Source organism: Micromys minutus (genome assembly GCF_963924665.1).
Source record: "Micromys minutus genome assembly, chromosome: 14".
In the NCBI taxonomy this organism is placed as follows: Eukaryota; Metazoa; Chordata; class Mammalia; order Rodentia; family Muridae; genus Micromys; species Micromys minutus.
The window spans coordinates 51,958,425-51,981,916 of NC_137983.1; the positions used below are offsets into that span (position 1 = coordinate 51,958,425).

The 23,492-nt window shown below is 47.8% G+C and overlaps 1 protein-coding gene across 1 annotated transcript; it reads right to left on the reverse strand.

The window, feature by feature from the left end:
• Positions 1-640: 640 nt before the first annotated feature.
• Positions 641-22,800, reverse strand: F10 (coagulation factor X; the record flags this gene model as incomplete). Its single annotated transcript, XM_080928966.1, has 9 exons — positions 22,704-22,800; positions 21,136-21,296; positions 15,414-15,438; positions 14,352-14,465; positions 12,624-12,755; positions 10,271-10,506; positions 7,271-7,388; positions 4,906-5,474; positions 641-724 (listed from the first exon to the last, which is right to left on the reverse strand). Exons 1-9 carry the CDS (start codon positions 22,771-22,773, stop codon positions 641-643), a joined length of 1,509 nt encoding a protein of 502 aa, XP_080785092.1. The 5' UTR covers positions 22,774-22,800.
• Positions 22,801-23,492: the final 692 nt, after the last annotated feature.

A 23,492-nucleotide genomic window follows, 5' to 3' on the forward strand; every position in this document is an offset into this window, starting at 1 on the left:
GGGAGGCTCACTTTCACCACACTCCCTGCATGTTAGGGAGAGGTAGACGCAGAGGGGCCTCTGCACAGGTGGGGCTCCTTTCCCTGCAAGGCACCTTCCTGGGTCTGGACACAGCATTGAGTAGGAAGGATGTTACTGCAGGGATGTGTAGTCTTACAAAGGAGGGGCACATAGAATTAACGGAGGAGGGATTTGCTCCAGGATGACGATGGGCAGGTGAGAGTACGCAGCGTGGTCTGAGGCACGTGGGAAGAAGCCAGGTGGCGTGTCTGGAGCCAGATTCACAGGGACATGGGACATGGGAATAGGAGATGAAAGTATCTCAAGCAAATGGTCCTTCTATCAGTGTGGCTCACGCCACTCACAGGGGCATGAGTCCTGTGACACCTATAAACACAATTATGTATTGAGGTAGAGACCGAAGGAGACAGAGAGGGCAGCCACCTATCTTCAATACCGCATCGTTGTTTTTAAAAAGTTGGATGAGAAACAAATTCAACCGTATATTTAGTGGCCTAAGCTGGAAATGAATTTTCTAGGATCGAGCAGGTGACGTTCAGGCATTCTGGAGATCTCTGTGCTGCCTCATAGGAAAAGGCCAGAGAGATCTGTCTGTGGGGATCCACCCCCACTTGGACGTTTACATGCCATTAAAAACTGTTAAAACCAGGAACAGCAGCTTGAGAGCAGGGATCCAAATCTTCCCGTCAGCACTCAGGGAGCTCTGAGGGAGAGGAGGCGGGGAACTTGTAAGAGCCCGAGGGGACACAAGACAACAAAGAAACTGGGCCTTCTCGGTACAACCGGACAGACACACGTGTGGACTCAGAGACGTGGCAGTATGCATAGGTCTAGATGGCTCCCAGTGCCAGGAGAGGAGGTAGACACGAGCCACACCAGGAACCCAGGCTTATCTCTGGGTGGCAATCGCTTTCAAAGGAAAAGTGAGTTTTCCCCAATGGAGGTTACAAACCACACTTAAAAGAATTTCTACATCCAGCAGGTGGCCAACACAAAATGAACCCAGTGGTATTTTTGGAGGGTTTGTTTGTTGATTTAAATAAATTTTTTTTTTTTTTTGTCACATAATGCTTCATCTGGGCATTTCTTCCTTACCTTACAGGTCTTTCGTTTATACATTATGGCTTCAGATTTTGTTTTTAGGGTCCCTCTGTGTGTGCCCCCCCATCTGTGTATGCTTGTGCGTTTTCTTTGGCTTTTTAAAAACGTTCCTTTTAGTCTTATTGTATATATGGAATTTGTTAGAGTAGCTTACAGACTGAGAGCCTTCTAGTCCAATAATGGCTGTCTTTAGTCCAGTGGTCACTCAGTATACAAGGGCTGGGTGTCTCAACTGCTGTTCAATATACACCAGAATCCCGAAGAAGTAGACCTTCTAGGGGAGGGATTGACTTGCCGGCCAGAGTGAGGGCGAGCAGCAAAGTGAGTGAGCTTCCATCTTCTGTGTCCTTTATACAGGCTGCCGGCAGAACACATGGCCAGGACTAAAGTCCCTCACAGGTATGCCCAGCCACTTAGGCTTCAGTCTATTTTGGACAGAGTCACTGATGCCAAGAAGAGCCATCGCAGGCCCTGAGCTTTCAGACCCAGCGTCTCTGGCTTCAGCTATTTCTGACAGTTCTGCGCTAATGTCGCCTGGATCATATCCCCCCCCCCCCCCCAAGGATTTTGTCTTTTGTCTTCTCCTGCCATCTAGGACCACTTTAAATAAATTCTTTGGATGAAATTGAGGCCCAGGCAAGGGGAGCAAATTCCTAGAGGTCGTTGCCTTCCTAGCTCGGAGCTGAGGCAGGATGCTAAGCCCCCGCTCTGTTTCTGACCTTCTGGCTCACCCACTGTCTAGGCATGGGCTGATAGACAGCATGTCCTCCCTAGGATCAGCTTCCCTAAATAAAAATAATGAAGACGTCTGGGGCTCGGGCTCTTCAGTGCTGGGAGGAGTGTGGCTTCTGTGAAAGCCACTCTCTAGGAACAAAGTCTTTTCTCCTTTTGCCATTTGCTAGTGAGAAGCCAATTTTTTAAAGTATGAACTCAGGTAAACTAATAACAGGCTGGTACCAAGCATCTGTTTTTAAGTTGCCCCAGAACAAAAATGGAACCTAACTCTGATCTCTAGGCTAATCCCCAAAAAGACCTGAATCTCCAGGTTACACCTTCAGCAAGACCTCAACAAGTGTCTCCAAGTTTATGCCCCCCAACAAACCTGCACCCCAAGGTTACAAGCTCACGCCCTGCTTAATGACCACCATTGCAGAAGGGAGCAGAAATTAAGTTTATGATATACCTCCTAGCACAGCCAATTATGTTAAAGACAGAGTAACTTCCCAATTAGATGCTTGCACACTCATCCCCCCCCCCGCTTGCTTTTTACCATAAAGCCTTGCCCTGATAGATATTCAGGGCTCACCCACCACTAAAACCATCCTGTGTGACAGTGGTGTGCTGGGGCAACCCAAGCTAGTTCAATAAAACCCTGCTGTGAGTTGTATCAGATTGGCTCCTGTCTGTTTTTTTGGGTTCAACCCTTCACTAGCACTATACTAGGTCTTACATCTGGGTTCAAAAGTGTTCTTAGGAGCAGAGCCAAGTGAGAATTCTGATCTTTTCTGCATCAGTTCAAGAAACCGCCACCATCTTCCCTGGTAATGGTATCACTAGCACATCCTGGGGAGCCTCAATCTTGAGCACCCTGAGGAGCCTGGGTCCCCATTGCTAGCACCCCGGGGAGCCTGGTCTCCATCACCAGCACCCCCGAGCTTATGTCCACCTTGCCACCACCACAGAGATCCTGGGTCCCAACTGCCAGAGCCACAAGGAGAGATGCCTCACTAAATCCAGGATTAATCCTCTCAGCACTGACACTCAGTATCTGGGTGATGGATTTTCTGCTTGTTTTGAAATTATTGGAGAGTTTTTCATAATGTATAGCATGAAAGTGCCTTTGAGTAAATAGACTTCTAAAATGATTTATTTTGTATTTTATGTGAATCAGTGTTTTTCTTGCATGTGTGTCTGATAAAGAGTTGGATTCCCAGGATTCTTACAGACACTTGTGTGCTGCGAGTGCCGGGGACCCAGGTCCTCTGGCAGAACAGTCTGTGCCTTTCCCCACTGAGCCATCTCTCCAGCCTGAAAACTCACATTTTAATGTCTGCTCAGGTACCCCATGGGCTGTCCCCCACCCACACAGAATGCCCTGCTTGCTTTTCTACTGATTCATGCTGTGTGATGCTGACCGTGTCCTGGGATGTTTGGAGCTCAGGAGTTCTTGTCCTTAAGAACAACCACAAAGTCCATCCCCAGAGGCAAGGGAAACTGTGGTTCCCCCACTGCTGACCTGAAGGCAGGGCCAGGGGACCAGGCTACAGAGAAGGTGTTCTCCGGTGTCACATCACTGTACCAGCTGCAGCTGCTGAGGTCAGCTCTGCTCTCAGACCCCAGCCACACTCCCGGCCGCTGTGGTTCTAGGAAGTCAAGTGTTGTTTTTGTTGACTTTTCCAAATGTTGCAAAGGACTGTTTACAAAGGACTCTGTCCAGCTCTTGATTTGGGGGAAGTTTTGTCCTGGAACCTTTAAACTTTGCTTTAGGAAAGTTGTGTAAAGCAGTAGGTACTGTGGGGGAAAAGTTACCCTATTTACAGATTGTAGGCTTGGTTTCCACAAACATTTAACTTGGGCTTGGAAGCAATAGAAGGCCAGCGTGGAGACACATGCCCTGTCCAGCCACGTCATGCCACTCAATAGACACCTGCTTTAATGTGTATGCACATCTGCATGATCGTGTATGGAGGAGTTCCAGAAACTTCTGGGTTAGGTTAACTCTAGTGACTTAGAATTGAATGTCTGGGATAAGGCATTATCCCCAGGGGTCTCCTAATCAAAGCCAGGGATGAGACTCATGTGTTGGTGGGGATGCGGTCTCTATTAGCAACCGGTGAGCTGATAACGTACTCAGGAAGAAGGACCAGTGCACATTTAACACCCAGTTTAGCCCAGGGGAACTCAGTGCACACTCACCAGGCAGCTCATCTCTGAAACATCTTGTGCACTCTTGCAATACAGCCCAGGCCATCCCGTTCACATGCACACACACACACACACACACACACACACACACAGACACACATACATACACACACATACACACACACATACATCACACACACACACACCACACACACACAGACACACACACAGACACACACATACACACACATACATCATACACACACACACACACACACACACACACACATACATCACACACACACACACATACATTACACACACCACACACACACACACAGACACACATACATACACATACATACACACACACATACATCACACACACACACACACACACCACACACACACAGACACACACACATACACACATATACACACACATACATCATACACACACACACACACACACACCACACACAGACACACATACATACACACACATACATACACACACACACACACACACACACACACACACACACACACGGCTATGAACATTTGTTCTCAAAGCAGTTAAGCATCAGTCGAGAGGGTCAGCTTGACCATGCAAAATCAGAATCATATGCTGAGATTATGGGTGGAGTTGGGCTCCACCCAAGTGTGAGCAGACACCTAACCCCCTAGAACCAGCGACTCCCCGAGTGTCCTTCAGTCCGGTTCAGGAAGAAAGACCTTTGCTAGGGTGCAGCCTGTTTCTTCCATCATGAAGTCAAGGGAAGATTGGGGAAAAGATGCCACCACCACAGGTGGGCAGCTTCCCCAAGGATATTCCTGCTCTGGTGGCAACATTAAACAACACCAAACATGACCGGGCAGGTCTGAAGAAGGGCTGCTTTAATGGGGTGAATTTGTTACCTTTGGGGCCTCAGTTGTGGGTCCCACCCTGGCTTTCATGGACCTCTCAATCCACTTGAGGAAGGTCGTGACCTTTGTGTAGATGCCGTACTTCCCTTTCCTCGCACATCCCTCTCCCCAGCTGACGATGCCGGTCACAAAGTAGGTGTCTTTGAACCGTGTGACGTGGGGGCCACCACTGTCCCCCTGGCAGGCATCCTCTAGCTTGGCCTTGTAGCCTGCACAGAACATATTCTGCGTAATGCTGAAGCTGGTGGAGAGCTTGCAGGTGTTGCGATCCACATAGGGCACCTCCAGCATCTTCAGGATGCTTGACTGGCGGCCCTTCTCGTGCGTGCGTCCAAACCCACTTACAATGCCTGTCTTTTGTGTCATCAGTGTGGCCTCGGCCCAGTCTTTCTGAGGCAGGCAGGCAGGGGCCACATTCATTCGGAATGTGATGGGGGTCTTCAGCCTCAGCACGGCGATATCGAAGTCATAGGTGTCCCTCTCAAACTTGTTGTGCTTAATGACCACGTCTACCTCATGCACCATCTCATTGCCTTCCTCCTTCTCTGTGTTCCGATCCCCTGGGGCCAGAGAAAGAGAGAGAAGATGGTGCTGAGTTCCAAGAGGGCTATGTGTTTGTGTATCTGCTATTTAAAGAAGCACACGTCCAGTCCCGTCACAGAAGTAGAGGCAGGTGGATCTGAGTTTGAGGCCATCCGCACTACGTGAACCAGATCCAGTCTCAACAAGAAAGCAAGGTAGGAAGGGAGGGAGAAAGACAGGCAATGTGCGCCTGGTTTTATGTCAACTTGACACAAGCTGAGAGGAGAGAACCTTAGTTGAGAACATGCCCCTTATAAGATCAGGTTGTAGCAAGCCTGCAGGCATTTTCTTAGTGATTGATGGGGGAGGGTACAGCCCGTTATGGATGGTGGCATCCTTGAGCGGGTGGTCCTGGGTTCTATAACAAAGCAGGCTGAGTAAGTCATGTTATGCAAGTCAGTAAGCAGCACCCTTCCATGGCCTCTGCATCAGCTCCTGCCTCCAGGTTCCTGCCTTGCTTAAGTTCCTGTCCCGACTTTCTTTGATGGTGACCTGTGATGTTGAAGTGTAAGCTGAATAAACGATTTTCCACAAATAAGTTTTCTTTTCCTTATAGGAAACCAGACCCAAGCCTAGAAGCGTATGCTTGTAATCTAGCAGTCAGAACTACGAGGCTGGTCCTTTGTGAATTCGGTTCTCTGTAGAGTAAGTAGCCCATCTCAAAAAATAAAAATAAAGGTACTTAAGAGGCGCTCTTTCTTCCACCTCACCTTTTCATCACATTAAAAACAATCCTTTTTAAAATAAATGTGTATTTTATGTGTCTGAGTGTTTGCCTGCACATGTATGTATGTGCACAGTGGGCATGCTTAGTGCCTGTGGAGGCCAGAAAAGGGCGTCAGATCCCCTTGAACCCGAGTCACAGACAGTTGTGGGCCACCATATGGGTTCTGGGAACTGAACTGAGGTCCTGTGGAAAAGTGGTAAATTCTGTCACACCAAGACCTCCCCCAATCAGATTTCTGTTCAGGCGTAAGACTCTAGCTCTTTCTGATTCCCTGTGCTTTGGCAGATGGTCCCTGAGTATTTTCTAGAAGCTGGGTCTGTGGATTTGCCCAGGTCTCCTATTCCAGACCTGGGTGGTACACCCATTATCACGGGTGCTTGTACACTTGGACTCACCCAGTCTGAGTTGAGATAGACTGACAGAACAGAGCTGCTGGCTGTGGAGGGAGAACGTGGTAGGTAACGTCTCATTCACAACAGAAGTTTATTTATCGCTCTACCTATGCATGGAAAGTAAGGCCCTGGGTTCGCAGCCGGGAAGGAGAGACACTGAGACAGCCTCAACAATTTGTACTCGTTACATTGTAGCAGAGAAAGGTCAGACTTTTTTTCAAACTGCATTTAAGGCTTGTGCTAGATTGTTACTGGACAGATCCTGGGGCTTGTGGAGACAAGAAAATCTAGATGACTCACAGTGAAAGTAAGAAACCCTGAGAGCGTGGTAGAGGGAGAAAGACTGGGAAGGCTTCTGAGAAACGGACACTAAGAGGAGTGTTGTGAAAGACGCACTAGAGACTCTGAAGAGAGAAGTCTCTTGGGGGAATGGCCTGGTCTGGTTAGATGCCCGCCCCCCACGGTCTCCTCTCTATCTCTTCCCTCTGAGGTTCTGGACCCTCTTCCCATGAGATGATCTCTCAGTCTCCAAGCAGGACTTCTGCCTTTGGGGGAGTGTTGCTAACAGATCCCATGTGTCTAGAGATCCTGGGGAGAGCAATAGTGTTTGTAGGGTTTGAGATGGTGAGGCCCCCAGGGCTGGATTATCACTTACCTACCCTCACCTTGAATCTCCTGGCTTGATAGAGACAGTGGGCAGCGGTGAGGATGTAGAACTCATTCAGGATGGTGCCCCCACAGAACCCATCGTTGTCTTCATTAATGAGCAGAGCCTGTGACCAGAACAGAACGTCTGTAAACCGCCTATGGTCTGTATGAGGCCATGCCACGCTGACTTGGCTACTGCAGCTCTCCGAGGACTCCCAAAGAGCCTTTTCTAGGAGTCTTATACCTGTTTCTTTGACCACTGCTTTCTTCCATCCACTAGGCCACCCAGAGACCCTGCCCTCTGCCTATCTGCTGTCCAGAGAGTGCACAGTACCTTTCTCTCAGTTCCAGATACTGGCAGAGCCCCCATTTTGACAACTCCACAACAAGGTTCTGCTCTGCCTCCACTAGCCTATCCTGCAACTCCTCTGGACCCTGCACATCTTGTGGCATCCACTCAAGAGGCCCAGCCCTCCTTCCTGCATGACACTCAACATATTCTCCAACAGCCACCTTGTGCCCACTCCCTGGAAATACCCAGCCTTGTTACCTCAGGTCAGGTTTGGTCTGCCTTATAGATTGACCAGCAGATGGTCCACAGATGTTTGGTGAGGGTCTATGCTAGAACAAGAACTACCCCGGAGGACATCTCTGCCTGTCTCCTTCCCACCCAAGTGACAAGGTCCCTCTACTAGGCCTCTTCTTTTTGTTCTCTTCCCAGTCATTCCTGGCACTTCCTCCTGTTACACACAGAAGACATTCCTCTGTAGTAAGAGCCTGTAGGTTTACATGGCTGTGTCTCATGACCCAGACCAGCCAGCCCTGCTTTGTAGAAACACCTTACTCCCCATAGCCCAGATCATGCAACCTTCAGACCTGCCCTACCTGCTCACGAGATGCCACTTCTGGGATGATTTACTCAGGGTACATGTGGCTGCTACTGAGATGTTGCCTAAGGGTAAGTATTGATGGCCAGGAGAGAAGCCACGCCATCCTAGAGCACCGGCCTCCAGTGCTAGAAGCCAAACATTGGCTGGGTTGCCTTTCTTTAGGGAATTCTCTACCTGCTAGTGGGAGTTAGGGGCTGTACTCAGAGTCAATGGGCAGGATGCACATGACATTCAACTTTAATCCCAGGACTAGGGAGACAGAGGTGGGCAGATCTCTGTGAATTTAAGACCAGCCAGGACAATACACTGAGGCCCTATCTCAAAATCTCGAAAAACAAACAACAAAACCAGGCACTCTTTATTATTAAGATTAAGACTTCTGTGTGTTTATTGTTTATTCTATTTGTTGGACTGTGAGTTCTGGTTATTTTTGTTTGTTTGTTTTTTTGTTTTGTGGTTGGAGCTGAGGATTGAACCCAGAGCCTTACACTTGCTAGTCAAGTGCTCTACCACCGCTGAACTAAATCCCCAAGTATTAATCCCTAGTATTAAGTCTAAAAGGAATTCTTGAGGTTATTCATTGCTAAAAAGTCGGTGTGTTTGTGTGTATGGATGCACACAGGTAAGTGGAGGCAGCTGTGAAGGCCAAAGATGTCAGCTCCCCTGAAGTTGAAGTTACAGGAGATTTTGAGCTGCCTAATATAGGTGCCAGGAATTGAACTCTGGTCCTCTGGAAAAGGAGCATACCCTCTTAAACACTGAGCCATCTTTCCAGACCCTGTTTACCTTTGGTAACTATATAAACTCAAACCTTGCTTGAGTGGCGAGGGAAAGAGGAGGCTGGATAAGACCCAACAGCACATGCTTTTTTTCCCTAAGGAGGAGCCAATCTTGACCCAGGAGCAGGTTTCTCTTACCCAGACTCCACCAGGGGCTGTAATGAGTATTCCCCAGCCTCCTTGAGGATCAGAGATCTCATAGCCTACACAGAGCAGCTACTCTGGGTTCAGCTCAGTGAGTTCTCAGTACATGTGTCTGAAGAGTGTTGCTCGTAGGCTGGAATTCCTGCCTCTGGTTACTTCAGGTGAAGGGTGTTTAGATGATCTCTGGGGATTACTGGTGGCCCTAGGTCAGTGGTTCTTAACCTGTGACCCTTTAATACAGTTCCTCATGTTACAGTGACCTCCAACCATAGTTATTTTGATATTACTTCATGACTGTGACTTTGCTATGTTATGGACCATAAGGTAAATATCTGATATGCAAGATATTTGATACATTGCCCCCAAAGGGCCTGTGACCCACAGGTTGAGAACCACTGCTCTGGGTTTTTTTGTTTTTGTTTTTGTTTTTTTGTTTTTGTTTTTGTTTTTGTTTGGTTTGGTTTGGTTTGGTTTGGTTTGGTTTGGTTTTTGTTTTTTTTCTGCTTCCAGGAGAGGCATTTAGGTTTTGGATTTTGCAGATCTCAAGTGCCAGCTGAGATGATAGAAGAGGTTCGGAGCACTGGATCAGAAATCAAGCTGGGATTAGAACTAGTGGCCGGGCACTTTTCTACAGCGTTCAGGACACATTTACCTTACTGAGCACCACGGGAGACTCCAGTCTCATCGAGGGGCTTGGGCCAGAAATCAAGCTGGGATTAGAACTAGTGGCCGGGCACTTTCCTACAGCGCTCAGGACACATTTACCTTACTGAGCACCATGAGAGACTCCAGTCTCACCGAGGGGCTTGGGCTTCCTTTCCTAAGTATGGCAACCCTAGATCACATCAATAACCACAATAGTTAAAAAAAACCATTTTGAATGTAAGTAGATGGCTCTTTCTTTAACATATCTTACCCATTAGCATTTAGATGCTTTTGTTTAATTTTTTTTTTAAATTAGAAATGGAATAATGGCCACTGAGAAGAACCCTTGCAGGTTTGAGTTGTTGACCCAGAGAGGGTTGTCCCACCAGCCTTCGCTGACCCAGAGAGGGTTGTCCCACCAGCCTTCGCTGACCCAGAGAGGGTTGTCCCACCAGCCTTCGCTGACCCAGAGAGGGTTGTCCCACCAGCCTTCGCTGACCCAGAGAGGGTTTTTTCTACTTGCAGCCAAGACTAGCTTAGGCCAGTTACCTGCCAGGGACATTCTCCATCCTTGCATTCTCGGCCACCCACAATCCGAACAACATCACTGCTGCTTGTCTCAGGCTGTGTCTCATTGAGATTGAGCAGTTCAGAAGGATTCTCAGTAGGGGACAGGATATCAAAATCAAGCAGGGGGTCTTCAAGGTCAAGCTCACTGTTGCTGGTGTTTAGGGCCACAGACCTCTTCCTGCGTCCTATAGTGACTTTTCCACAGGGGAAAGGATCTGAAAGAATAGAACCACAGAGGCCTCAGCAAAGCCAGAAGCTCCATTAGCCTCATGAGGCTTCCTAGCCAGGGGTGAGATAGTTAAACTTATTAAGAGGCAGGTGAGAGATTAGTAAAAACACAGTTAAGATAAATAAATAAATGCTAAAATTAGCCCCTCATCCTTTAAATTTTGTCAGATATTTTGTTGCAGTGCTGAAATTCTGACTAATATAAATATTTGGTACCAAGAGTGGGGTTACTGCTATGGCTAATTGGTCATGTGGTTCAAAAGGTTTGGGGCCAGTTTGTAGATGCTGCTGGCAGAGCTGATGGGTGGTTCCAATGGGATTTCAGAAGACCAGAATGCTGATAGAATTGTTGGTAGCAAACATTATGATCATGAACTTTTAGAAGGTACCAGAAGCTCTGTGGGACTCAGATTGGAGACCACTGGCTATAAAGACCCTGTTTACATTTTGTCCATGCCCTTAAACTGTAGAATCCATATTTTAAAGATGATAGGCAAATTAAATTGGCAGAAGAAATTTCTTGACTGCCCAGCATTCAGGCTGTGACATGGTTGCTGCTGCTTGCTTCTAACCAAGTTTACAGTCAGAGCTAGAAATAAAAAGCAGAGTTATAAAATTTAACAGCCTTTACATTTTTTTTTCAAGAAAAGGAGCAGAAACCAACAACAAGAAAAGGTTCCTGTAACTAGAGACTGGGCACCTGTTTAAGGTCAAGTAATTACAATGTAGCCTTTGCTTGTGTTCTCAAGGATTGTGACTGTAACCTTAGCAAGTGAGAAGGAACTGGGGACTCTTGCCTGCAGATATAGTGCCTAGCACCCTGGAGTGTCTTATCTTTGGGCTGAAATCTGTAGTTACGACTTTTTGATGTATTCTAGGCAAGCCCTCTATGACTGAACACACCTCAGCTTCTTGTCATGTTTTCAGATATTAAACTCCATTTTGAATTGATTTGTGATCATCCCCGGAGATAAAATAATTTGAACATATATCAAGAAACAGCTCCAGTTAACATTTTCTTAACTACCTCAAGCTTTAAAAATGTTAGTAAAAACAAAACAAAACAAAACAAACCCCCAAAACTTCCTGTCTTTTGGTTGTTGAGAGATTTCTTGTTATGTAATTGGATTCATCCTTGAAGGGTGTATTCAGAGTGGCTCTTTTCTGATAACTTAGTTTCTGAGATAATTTGTCTTTAGTGAGTAAACAGATGAGATGGGAAGATGGAGAAATGGCTCAGGATGGAGAATCACATCTCTTCTCCTCTGTGTGTTTGCTTGTCTGGGATCCATGTGGGCCCGAGACTCTGCACTCCCAGGGGGCTGCTATGGTGGGAGTTAGGGATCATCTGTGAACCAACAGGCTGTCTTTTCAGAGTTGCTCTCCCCAGATCATCATGTCTGTATCGTTCAGATGAACCCTTCTCTAGATCTTACAAGGGGCTCCTTGCCACACTCCTCAGCCCATCTGGTACTCACTGCTATCCAAGAGTCTTGTTTGTAGTGGCTCTGGTGCTCTTCAGACCTGGCGCATCCAACTCTTATCAGGTATAAACCAATCAGCATGGAACTGGACAAATGAAATGGTTGCTAGATGCCCTTCCTGCCCATGCCTCCTTCTTGACCCAGGAGGGCCCTGATCTTGTCCTACCCCTGAGATAGTGTGACAACTGTGGTTTCCAGGCCCTCAGGCCAGGGGAGCATGGGACACCCTGTACAGAAGACATTGTCAGAGCTGTGGGTAGGCACACAGTGATGCCTGGAACCATCTCCTTTCGGCCACCTTTGCAGGAACAAGACAACAGTAGCAGCCGCTTCAGGTGAGGTTCTGAGGTCAGCAGCTGTTTGCCCCTAGATCTAACATCTTCTCTCAAACCTAAAGCTTCCATGCTTGAACCGTAGGTCCAGAGCCCCACCTCTCATCCTCCATCTTCTGTCACAGTCATCTTCAAGACCAACCAGAACATACTGCAACACTGCCCACAGCAGTGACACTCTGTCTTCGTGGACTGATGACCCCTACGCAGCAGTGACACTCTGTGTTCATGGATGGATGAGCCCTACACAGCAGTGGCACACTGTCTCCATGGATGGATGAGCCTTACCTGTGGAGATGCAGGACTTGCCATCATTGCCCAGGAAGTAGCCGCTGGCACAGGAGCACACCACTGTGTTCTGCTCTTCGCTGCAGAACTGGTCGCAGTCTCCATTGTCTAAGCTGCAGAGTTTCCGAACAACTACAAACCAGAGGACAGATGAGACCTTCTCATAGACATGTGATAAACTCAGACATGCCAGCTACATCTGCCTCATCTCAGCCGTGCCCAGGCTGGGGTGTACAAGGGACCAGAGTCCCAAGGAACACATACACGGTAACAGGACAGTCAACGAAGTGAGATGGCAGCACCTTACAAGCCTTTCTCCCACTGCTGCACCCCCAGACCATGGGAGGAGCATTTAACATATGCACAGGCTATGGAAGGAGTGCCTGGTATCCTTACAGGGCATGGGAGGAGCACTCAGCATCCCGGCAGGGCTCTCTGCCTTTTGAAAAGCTTTGTAAGGGATGGCAGGTGCACTTTCTGTGTTGAGGGCTCTGTACATCCTGCTCCTCTGGGGCGCTGCCCTTGGCATGAGGGAGAGTTGCATCCTGGCTGAAACTCTTCCCTTACCCAATAAAAACCACCAGTATGTGAGCCCTGTCCTGGCTGCTGCTGTGGCCATGTTGTGTTTTTAGATTGGGCTCCTGTGAGACCCGGAAGAAATAGTCCTCTATAAGAAGCATATGGCAGGAAGCCAGGAACCAGATCCGGAGCATATAGAAGTGGGGGTAGGGTAGGGTGTCATTTAAGTCCCTCTGCTCTGTATCTGTGACATTAAGTCATGGAAGTGAAGGCCTTGGGTACACAAGATTGTGACATAGCACCTTCTTGGTAACATCTGACCTGCCCATTGTATCTCAGGACTGAGTCCTGCATCTTAGACCAGAGGCACCCACCTGCTTTTGCATAGGTTGATCCAACTCATGCTAATAACCATGTCTGTGGTAATCTTCATTACAGCCCTATGTGTGGGCTTGGGTCAAAAAACAATTATGGGGTAAAATCTACCTTAATGGACTTTTACCTGGTTGTGCCCCTCACTAGACCTGTTGGTCTGTGGTGTGCAGATGTCTGGGGTTCATAATCAGCAGCTTCACTGGGGCAAGTCCTGAGAGTACCCACATAAAAATCTCATTCCATACTGGAAGTCACTTAACCCTGGACATGGTGACATAGATCTGTTACCCTGACAGTTGGGAGGCCAAGGCAGGAGTTCAAATCTAGAGTGTCCTATGCAGTAAGTTCTAGGCCAGTCTTGGGCAGCGAGTGAGACCCCATCTCAAAAAGCAATAAATAAAGAGGTAGAAGAAATGTCATTCTTTCCTGTAAGGGAAAACTGGTCTGATAGTAACCTAAACTTCATTAAAAAAAATCTAATCAACGTGGAAAAAACGGCTCAGCAAGTCTCCCTGTAGAACCGGTTAAAAGCACCACTTATCTGAAACTGGGCAATCTAGAACATTCCTCACTGATGTCTGTGGTGACAAATGGCCTGAGACCATTTGACCAGAGCAGAGTGAACAGTCCACTCCCTGTTCCTGTCACCTGCTTCGTGGTTTCCTTCACCAGCTCTGGCCCACAGAGTTCTGTGTCTCACACAATGCCCCACCGAGCAGCTGGGGGACAGCTCTGGCGGCTCAGCGCGTCCGCGATGCCTTAAGTTCTCAGGCATTTCAGTACCTTCCCTCTCCCTGCTCTGTGATCAGATGGTCGTCAAGCAGAGGGACTTACAGAGTTCGCAGTTTTTGCCTTCAAATCCCTCTGGGCAGGTGCAGGTGTAACCCCCAAGGCCATCTTGACATTCGCCTTGATTCTGGCAGGGGCTGCTCTCACACTGGTCGCCGTCTGCAATGCGAGAATTGGGAAACTGAGGTTGCAGGCCTCATCGCAGACACCCCCACAGTGTGTAGACCTCGTTCCCTGCCCCCACTTTGCAGAGAACATAAGCACACTTCTTGAGAAAAATTTGTTATATCTAGATTTTGTTTACTTCCCACTTCGGTGGCTGTGCATGTGCCTGTCTTTCCATCACTGGCTGGGTCCCCGATTTCTGCTGGAAAGTATTACAGTGTGTTTGTGACCAGGGCAGGGTGCTTTGCCCTCTCTGGAATGGACAAGAACAAGAGACCAGTGGGACACTCGTTTCTGGTGCCTGCTGAACAGAGAACACAGAGAACTTTCTTCCCAAGGCCTTTGGGTATGGAATGAAAATCCAAAGATGAGCCAGCCCTAGCCCAGGCTCCACCTCTCCTGGGAGTCACTTACCCAGGGATAGGTCTAGTTACCATTTTGAAATAACTTCCAGGTAATTATGATCAGTACCGTCTCTGATGTTTTGAGCAGTCGTCAGGGTGACCACTGCTTAGAGTCCGGTATTTTGATCTCCACTGTTTGACCTATCTTGCTATACTTAGTAAAAATATCACGGGAGTTGGTATTCTCAGATGAGAAAGAACCGACATAAATCTGTATCTGTGCCAGTCACAGTGGGAAAAATTTGAGGCCCCAGTTACTCCAGAGGCTGTGCTATACGGGTGACTTGAGCCTGGGGGCTTGCGGCAACAGGACAAGATCCCATTTAAAAAGATGTGAATTTTAGTAAATAAAACTGGACTCAGTATAAAATTAGTATAAAACACTTACAGTATTATGGGAAGCCATACAGGAAAGTGTGGATAAATAAGATTTGAATAGGAATGTAGTTCAAAATATTTTTAAAAGCCAATCATTATTTCTGCTTTAAATATGCTAAGGAGTCTTTCTCACTTAAGATTGAAATAGGGGACATCTCACCTTTATATTTGTTCCAGAATTCTTTCTAAAAGAAAAAATATTTTAAAACACATTAGAGAAAACAGATATTTCATACGAGCAGTAACCATTACCAGTAATCTGCCCTGAGGAATGTTCCAGAACTTCTCCATTTGAAAGGGAGAGCTGCCAGCATACTTCATTCCTGAGGGGGTCTATCTCCCATCTTCTTCAACAGATGGCTCTTGCTGAATATTGAAACATTTCAAGGTAACCAACAAGAACTGGTTGGATGAAATGGATCCATTCATTATACACCACTGGAGAATGATGTTCAGTTAAAGGACCCCAGTGCTCAGAATTATCAAAAGACCACTGGCTGCTAGGCATCATTAATAAAGTGGGAAAAATGTGAATTGCTAATTAGCTTTAAAAGGTCAAGGCCTACACCACATTAACAGATGGTCACAGTGCTCACAGCTGGTTCATAACCCTGTTCCCCATTCAGACCTAGCTGGGACCCCAGAGAATGATCTGAACTAGGTCCAGAATTACCACATGCTCTCAACCAATGAGAGCGTCCATTTCAAAGTGAGGGAAAGACACGGAGGTGACAGTGGAGGAAGGGTCATGGGAGACAGCAGAGGGGTCTTGAAAAAGTCCCAAGCCTGGCTGGGTCCTGATCCTTGTTACTTTAAGCCATGCTGTTTGTAGGACTGTTATGGTGTCACAGCAATGAATGTGCTGTCATTAAAATATTTCAGTGTAGCCTTGAGTTGAGCTCTTGCCTAGTTCATGGGAGGCCCCTGATTCACTGTTAGGGGTGAATGAGAAAACGATAGAGATCTATAGAGATCTGCTTGGTGCACAATATATCTCCAAAAGTTACACAAAATCAGGTGTGACCGCACAGGCCCGTGATCCTAGCACTTCAGAGTTGAGGCAGGAGGACCGAATTTCAAGGTTATTTCTCAGCTTCATAGTGATTTGGGGGTCAACCTGGGTTACATGAGTTTCTATCTCAAAAAGAAAATAGTCTCTTCTAATTTAAATGTCACACAGTAAAACCCATTTCTGGTGTGCAATTCTCTGAACTTCAGCACATGCATTGTGTGACCACCCATACAATGGAAACCCACAGCCCCATCTTCACCCAACCTTTCAATCACAGCTCCCTGCCTACCCCTGAACCTACTAAGTGCTGGTACCTACCACAGACTGGCTGCTCTTCAATAAAGCAGTAGCTTTTAGAGAATGTTGATAAATAAAATCATGCGTGAAACAAGCTTGAGAAATTCTCTTCCTTCGGCACCATGCCTCCAGAACATGTCCAGACCACTGTGCACCCCATTTTTGATCCTCGTGTTGCTGGCTTGCAGTGTGCTTACCCAACAGCAGGTGATGCGCATGCTGTGTCGGGCTAATTATGATGGGAGCTGCTATAAACACTTATACCTAATGCAAGACAGTTTTGATTTGACAATAAGGTTTTGTCTTTCTCAGTTAAGTGCCCAGGGATGTTTTCCTGCAGCAGTGTGTCTCTTTATGCGGCTTTCTGAGAAATCTGCACCATTTCAAAGTGCATGAATCTGGACTCTCTGGTGGCCCCCGATGTCCACTGTCAGCATCGTGGAGCTCGATGTGGCTTTATCTCCAATTCCTGAGACGGCTAATGCTGTGCAATATCTTCTTGTGGGCTCGCCACCATATTTCGTCTTTGGTGATGTGTCTGCCTGAGTCTTTTGTTCACTGAATTTTCTTAGATGTTCACTTATCTTGGGCTGTGTGTTCTTTATAGATTCTGAACCCCTTACTGGGTGTGTGAATTGCAAACACTTTCTTGGTGAGTAGCTTAAATATTCACTGTTTTTTTTTTTTCTTTCTCAGAGAAGTTTGACAAAGTCCAGTTGATTAGTTTTTCTCTTTTGAATTATTTTGGTGCCATGCTTAAGAACGCTGGCTAACTCCACGTCCTGTGTTTTTATTAAATGCTTATTTCTTGTTTTGACCTCAGATCTCTGATACGGTTTGTTAGGGTCTGTTAGGTGTGAGGTTTGTCCTTCTAGGATACAAAGGCACAGTGTTGGAAAAGAGCCTTGTGTACTGCCTGCCGTTCACAGGCTGAAACCCAGTGTTAGTATTTGTAAAGAGTGGTATCTGTCTCCCACTGAAGACATACTCCTGTCTCTTAACTCTTAATCCTACGTGCTAGTTCAGGGTCCTGGCTTAGGAACCTAGCCTAGGAAGATGAGTTCACCCCAAAGACAACCTGTTTGTCTTCCCATGATTTTCACCCTCTTGCATACTCCCTAAGAGCTACCTGAGGATCAGCTGTGTCTGCCCAACTTTTTAAGTCTTGGCCTCATGAAGGCACAACTATCTTTTTCTTCTCTTTTTCTTATTTCAGATGCTGGCCATAGTCTAACTAGACATTTATACTTCCCAACTAATGCATTGGGCTTCTGGTTTTTTAAAAACTCAACCCACTGTGAGGCTGCCCAGACATCACCTAGTCTCAAGCATTTCAAGGCTTCCATTTCATCTTTTCATTCTTCTCCTCCCATCATCTGGAAAAGTTGCCTGTCCTTGGACTGTCCTTTTAGACCCTAATATATTATTAATAGAACTAAGCACCCCAAAAGGAGCCCTGATTTCCCAGGTTTCATACTAAGGCTCTGCAGGGGGACTCCCTGAGATTCCCAGCAATGGTTCTTTCTCAGATTTCTATTCTTTAACTGGTAGAGAGAGCCAGCCTGCTCTGCAGCCCTAGATGGCATTGTTTAAGGGTTAAGGCTTTTATGCTGTGGTTAGGTTGTGAGAGCTCAGCCACTGTGGTGACTGAAGCCCTGGGAAGCTTTCACACATTCCTACTTGTGCTTTTCTCTATCTTCCAAATGAGGAGTTAGCAACACAGCCCTCTGCAGACATTTACACTGCAAGCATCATGCCCTTGGACTTCCTTCTCACCCTCTAAAACTATTAGTAAAACCTTCAGGCTGCTTGTAAGCTACCTAGCATAAGGTATTTTGTTATAGCAAGACAAAGAGATTAAGATGAATTCCACTTATTGAAAAATGCAATTCCTTATCTACTGAACAGTTTTACATTCATATATATACATTCACACACACACACACACACACACACACACACACACACATATATGTGTGTGTGTGTGTGTGTGTGTGTGTGTGTGGCTACTTTAAACAGATGCTTAAAAGAAAAATAGTTCTTGCAACTATGGATTCTCTCATTAGATATAAACCATTGTTTTGGTAGCAAAGAATTAAAGGAATCCTTTTTTCCTTCCTTCCTTCTTTCCTTTCTGAGATAGACTTACTATGTATCCTTGCCTGGCTTAGAACTAGTTATATAAACCAGGCCCTCAAATTCACGTTGGTCTACCTGCTTCTGCCTCCCGAGTGCTGGGATGAAGGGCGTGCACCACCACAATGAGGAATAAGAAGAAATATTGATTCCTTTTCTGTTTTCTGGTGGCTGAAATGAACTGTGGTCGCTCAGCCAGAGCGTTCCTAAGAACTCCCTTGACTACCGTGATCTGCTGAAGTGAGGCGGTATCTGGTCCTGAGTGTGGCTTCCTCTCTAGACCGACTTGCCGTGGTGTGCTGTCTGGGATGCTCATCTGGTGCATTTTCCTGTTCCTCTTGTCTTGTGTGGCATGGCCTCACTACAATTAATGGCCTTGGCTTGATTCTCAAAAGGCTGTGACAGCTCAATTTACGTTCTCCATGCTTCCTTCATGGCAAATAGATCGCAGTGCCCCATTAGAGCCTCCTTAGGGTGGCCCGCTGACTACAAGACTCCTTGCTTGCAGGTGACGCTGGAATAGGGGCTGGGGAAATCATTCCCAGCATGACTTCTCTGACAAGCTTGCTGAAGAGCTCGGACTGGTTAGAGGTAAAGAGCTTTAAAAGCTTACATTACATAGATGGCTTAAAGACTTGTACAGGTTTCTCCAGTCCCTAACACGTTGGTTTCTGTCAGCTTCATTTCCAAGACTTCCTCAACCTTCTCTACCTTGCCAGTTCTCTCCGGATGTGGTATAGACCGACGAGTCCTGGAACAGGCGTCCATGTTCTTAAGTCTAGCCAATGTCATGAGCTACAGTAAAGTTCCAGAGAGTTCCAGAGAGTTCCAGAGAGTTCCAGAGCAATCTTCATACCTGAGTTCACATCTGGTTTGTTGTGTCCAGCGATGCAAGGCAGGCAGGGCCATGTCTAAGGGGCCAGGGGATGATTTTAGAGTGCACAGCGTGAATTCCTTCCTGAGGAAATCATTTGTGATCAAGTCCAAATGGTTTCAAGTCCAAATTGCTTTAACATCTTTGAGAGCCCAAAGGTGCCTGTGCAGCTTTGCCGAAGATGGCATTAGTCCTCCCATATTTCCAGGGTCCTGAACTCAGTAAGCCTCATAAGGTTGTCCATTTGTTGTTTGATGAGCAGAAATGAATCATCTTACCATGCCTAGAGCTGGCTTTGCCTTGTAACTTGGCCTCAGTTAAGGATTGAATATGAATGGTTCTTATGAAGCTCATGCTCTGAACACTTGATCCCCAGGTGGTGGCATTTTGGGAGGTTCTGCAAATTTTAGGTGGGGTACATCTGGGTACAGCTGATCTGGTGGGGACTGTCCCTAGAATCTTGGCTCCAGCGCTTTCCCGTCTCCCCAGTTTGCTTCCTGTCTGCCCTGAGGAGAGCACGCTCCCTCTGGCTGCTGCTATCCTGTCCTGCATAAGCTCAGGAAATGAAGAGATCACAGACGGAAAGGAAAGAACCCTTTGATCGCAAGAGCTAAAGCACACTACGCCATTTACTGTTCCTTCAGATATTTAGTCATGGCTCTCTGAAAGAAACTTCTCCAGTTCCAGCCCTCAGGGGTCACACTGTCCTAAACCCTCCTGGCGATCTTGGTCACATTATCCTGGCTGCAGGTGACTGAGTTCCCAAGTGGAGCCAGGGTACCAGTAGACCTTGCAGACTCCACTTGGGCCTGACAACTGCCTGTTTCTCTCTAAGCTCTCCCTTGGTCCCCCTTTTTTGGGGGAGAAGGGACTCTTTTTTTCTTTAGCTCTTATTTATTTATACTCAAATTTCCACTAGGCACCTGAAGGTCCTCTCCTTCCGGGGTAAGGAAAAGGAGTGGGTTCACCCCTGCTGCTGCACAGGTGGTAATGGTGGTGCCGGGGGCCTCCTACCATATGTCTGCATGCTCTACATGCCCTTCTTAGTCACAAGCTCTTTACTCATGGGCGTGGAAGGGTGAAGGCAGCAGTGTGCATTCATCTCTTACAGGTTAACTTGGTCATACTCTCAAGTCCTCATTACCCTTCTGTGATGTGCTATGTCCCTTTTCCCTCAGTTTTCCTATTTAGGAAGAGAGCTGGAGAGATGTAAAAGAGATTAAAATGAATGTCCCTCAGGCAACAGCTAGGATACTATAGCTGGTCTTCTTGCCCCTTGGTTGCTTTCCCGACTACAGGCTTGTGGGTAAAACTCTGGGACAACCTGGAACTCTGTAGCAGCCCAGAAGCTGGGATAGTCTAGCCTCAGCTAATAAGGAACTGAGAGAATCCAGCCCCCAGTGGGATGGTCTAGCCTCAGCTAATAAGGAACTGAGAGGCCCCAGGCCCCAGGGGGATGGTCTAGCCTCAGCTAATAAGAAACTGAGAGGACCTAGCCCCCAGCCATAAGGAAGGTGAGATGGTCCAGCCCCGGCACGCTCACATGGACTTGGTCTGACTCACCGTCTTCTCATTGTCTTCGAAGACTTCACGGGCCTCTTCATAAGAGCAAATTTCCTCCATACACTCTCTTTCCAGATTTCCTCTCTTCAACTCTTCAAATATTGAGTTTGCCCTCCGAATCCTCGCCAGGACATCGTTGGCACGTTCCCGGTTAATGAACACTAGAAGACAGGGAAGGCCTGCCCTGGAATATCCTCCCACAGTATGATGACTAGTCGTCACTGTCAGCCTGGGACACTGTTTCAGAGAGAACTAACCGAGGGGAAAGCAGCACCGTGAGTAGTGTGGGTGGCACTGCCACATGGCCTGGAGCTCCAGGAGGAAGGGCGGTCCAACATACGGTCTCCCTTCCTCTGCTTCCTGGTAACCACAGTGGGAGGCCACCCTGTCAGGCCCTCCCTGCCATGACAGACTAAACCCTCTGAAATCTTAAGTTGTCCATGCCAGGGGATGCCAGAGTAACTGTGCCTGCCCAGCTGCACACGTGGATAACCCCATTGCAGGAAGCTTCGGGTGGGCCAGCATCCTGACCACTTTCACGGTCTACACCCCCCCCCCCGCCTTGTCCTGTTTCTGGTCACAGTAACAGCAGCTCCCTGATGTCATATCTCCTGGTCTTCTGCTTCACCTCCGTGAGAATGTGGTCCTACAAACACATTTGGCCTGTCTGCCTATGGCTGCTCCTAGGTCTGGAAAGAGCAGCTGCTTAAAGGTCCCTGCCCAGTGGCCTGGCCTCCGGTCCTGCTCTTTTGACTAATCTCACACTCTATGAATGACTTTACTGGGACACCATGCTCCCTCCCTAGACAGACACATAGACCCACCCTGCGGCCGGCAGCCATAGGTTCTGATTTGAGTAAAATCAAGATTGGCATCCCAGAGCTAAAGCCTGGTCACATGGTGAACACTGTCCACGGAACCCAGCAAGGATTCCAACTGTCCCGACACAAGGTGCCCTGCTGCTCACTGCTGGCTGTGTGCTTTGCTACTGGTGGCCTTTGGTTGTCCAGTTCCTACCCGTTGCTGCCCTCAAACCCGTGGCTGTCTCCGGGGCTGACCTTGTCAGTGGCGTGTGGCATCGACCCACGGATTGAGTGTTAGCAGGTTTCCCAGCGATGATGGAAACTGCCTTGTGTTGCTGAGGCTTCTCCTTGTACTGGAGCAAGGCCAGCTCTGCATGAGCAGAGCCTGCTCTGGCTTAGCTGAAATAAGGCCCCATTTATGGGGCAGGCCCGGGACCTGCCTGTTTGTACAGCTCTGCCTTGGTTGTCGTCTCTGGCCCAGCTGAGTTTCCCAATGCTTGGGGGCCTTGGCTCCTGTGTCTTCCATATCTGCTGTGGCTTTGTCTCCTTGTCACTTTCTCTGCACCTCCCTCTTCTCCCCCTCCTTTTTCCGGTCCTTTCTTTCAAATCTCCACGTGCTCTGCATGAGTAATCGCAGCAGGCCCTGACTATACCTTTAGAAGCCAGCCTGTGGCTGGCCAGCGAACCAAGCATTTCACCCTCCCACCCACCCATCGTTACCCCCTCCTTCCAGGCCACTCTGGAGGTAAGGGCTGGAGCACTTACCACCTCTCCCAGGTAGCAGGAGGCTGGCCAGGACAACACAGAGCAGGCTGAGTCGCACCGGGCTCACCATGATGTGGTCAAGGACAGCAGCTGCTGTGACAGGCACGGGGCAAGGTTCACTCAGCCTGGGCCCCAGGTGGCCATGGTCCGTCTGCTTATCTCAGCTTTCTGATTGGAGCCCTGGGCCAGCAATGAGGTCAGGGGACGGGGACTGCAGCCTTTCCCGGAGAGGCTATCCTTATGCAAAATTTCCCGGCAGGGCCTGCTTTCTAAGAGTAGCCGTAACATTTGATGGGGGTTTTCTGGTTCTCTAATGTTCATCTTAGCCCTGCTGGTACTGATTCATTTGGTAGAGAAGTCAGTTTCCCCTCCTTGTTTTCAGGAACAGAAGCTGAATGAGGCAAAGCCTGGGTGTCAGGTCAGATGTGGGATTTGGGGGACAGGAGCCCTGACACAAGTTCAGTTCTCTGATACACAACATCCAGGAAAGTCCACAGGGCCATATGACACACATCAGGGTTGGGGATATGTGCCCGCCAGGCCTGCCGCTTCAAGTCTTCCTGCAGGCCTGGAGGGTGGAGAACGTGTGAATGGAGTTTTGGTGTTTGATGGCCAACACCATTCTGCAGAGCATATGGCTCAACACCCTGGGACAGTTCTGCAAAGGAGTAGCCATTTTCCCTTGGTCCTAGAGAGGAGGCCAGAGAAGGGCAAGCCATTTGAGATCTATAAATATGGAAACAGCTCCTCTCGCATGCTGTGGCCATATTTAGCACACCCTGCTGGGAG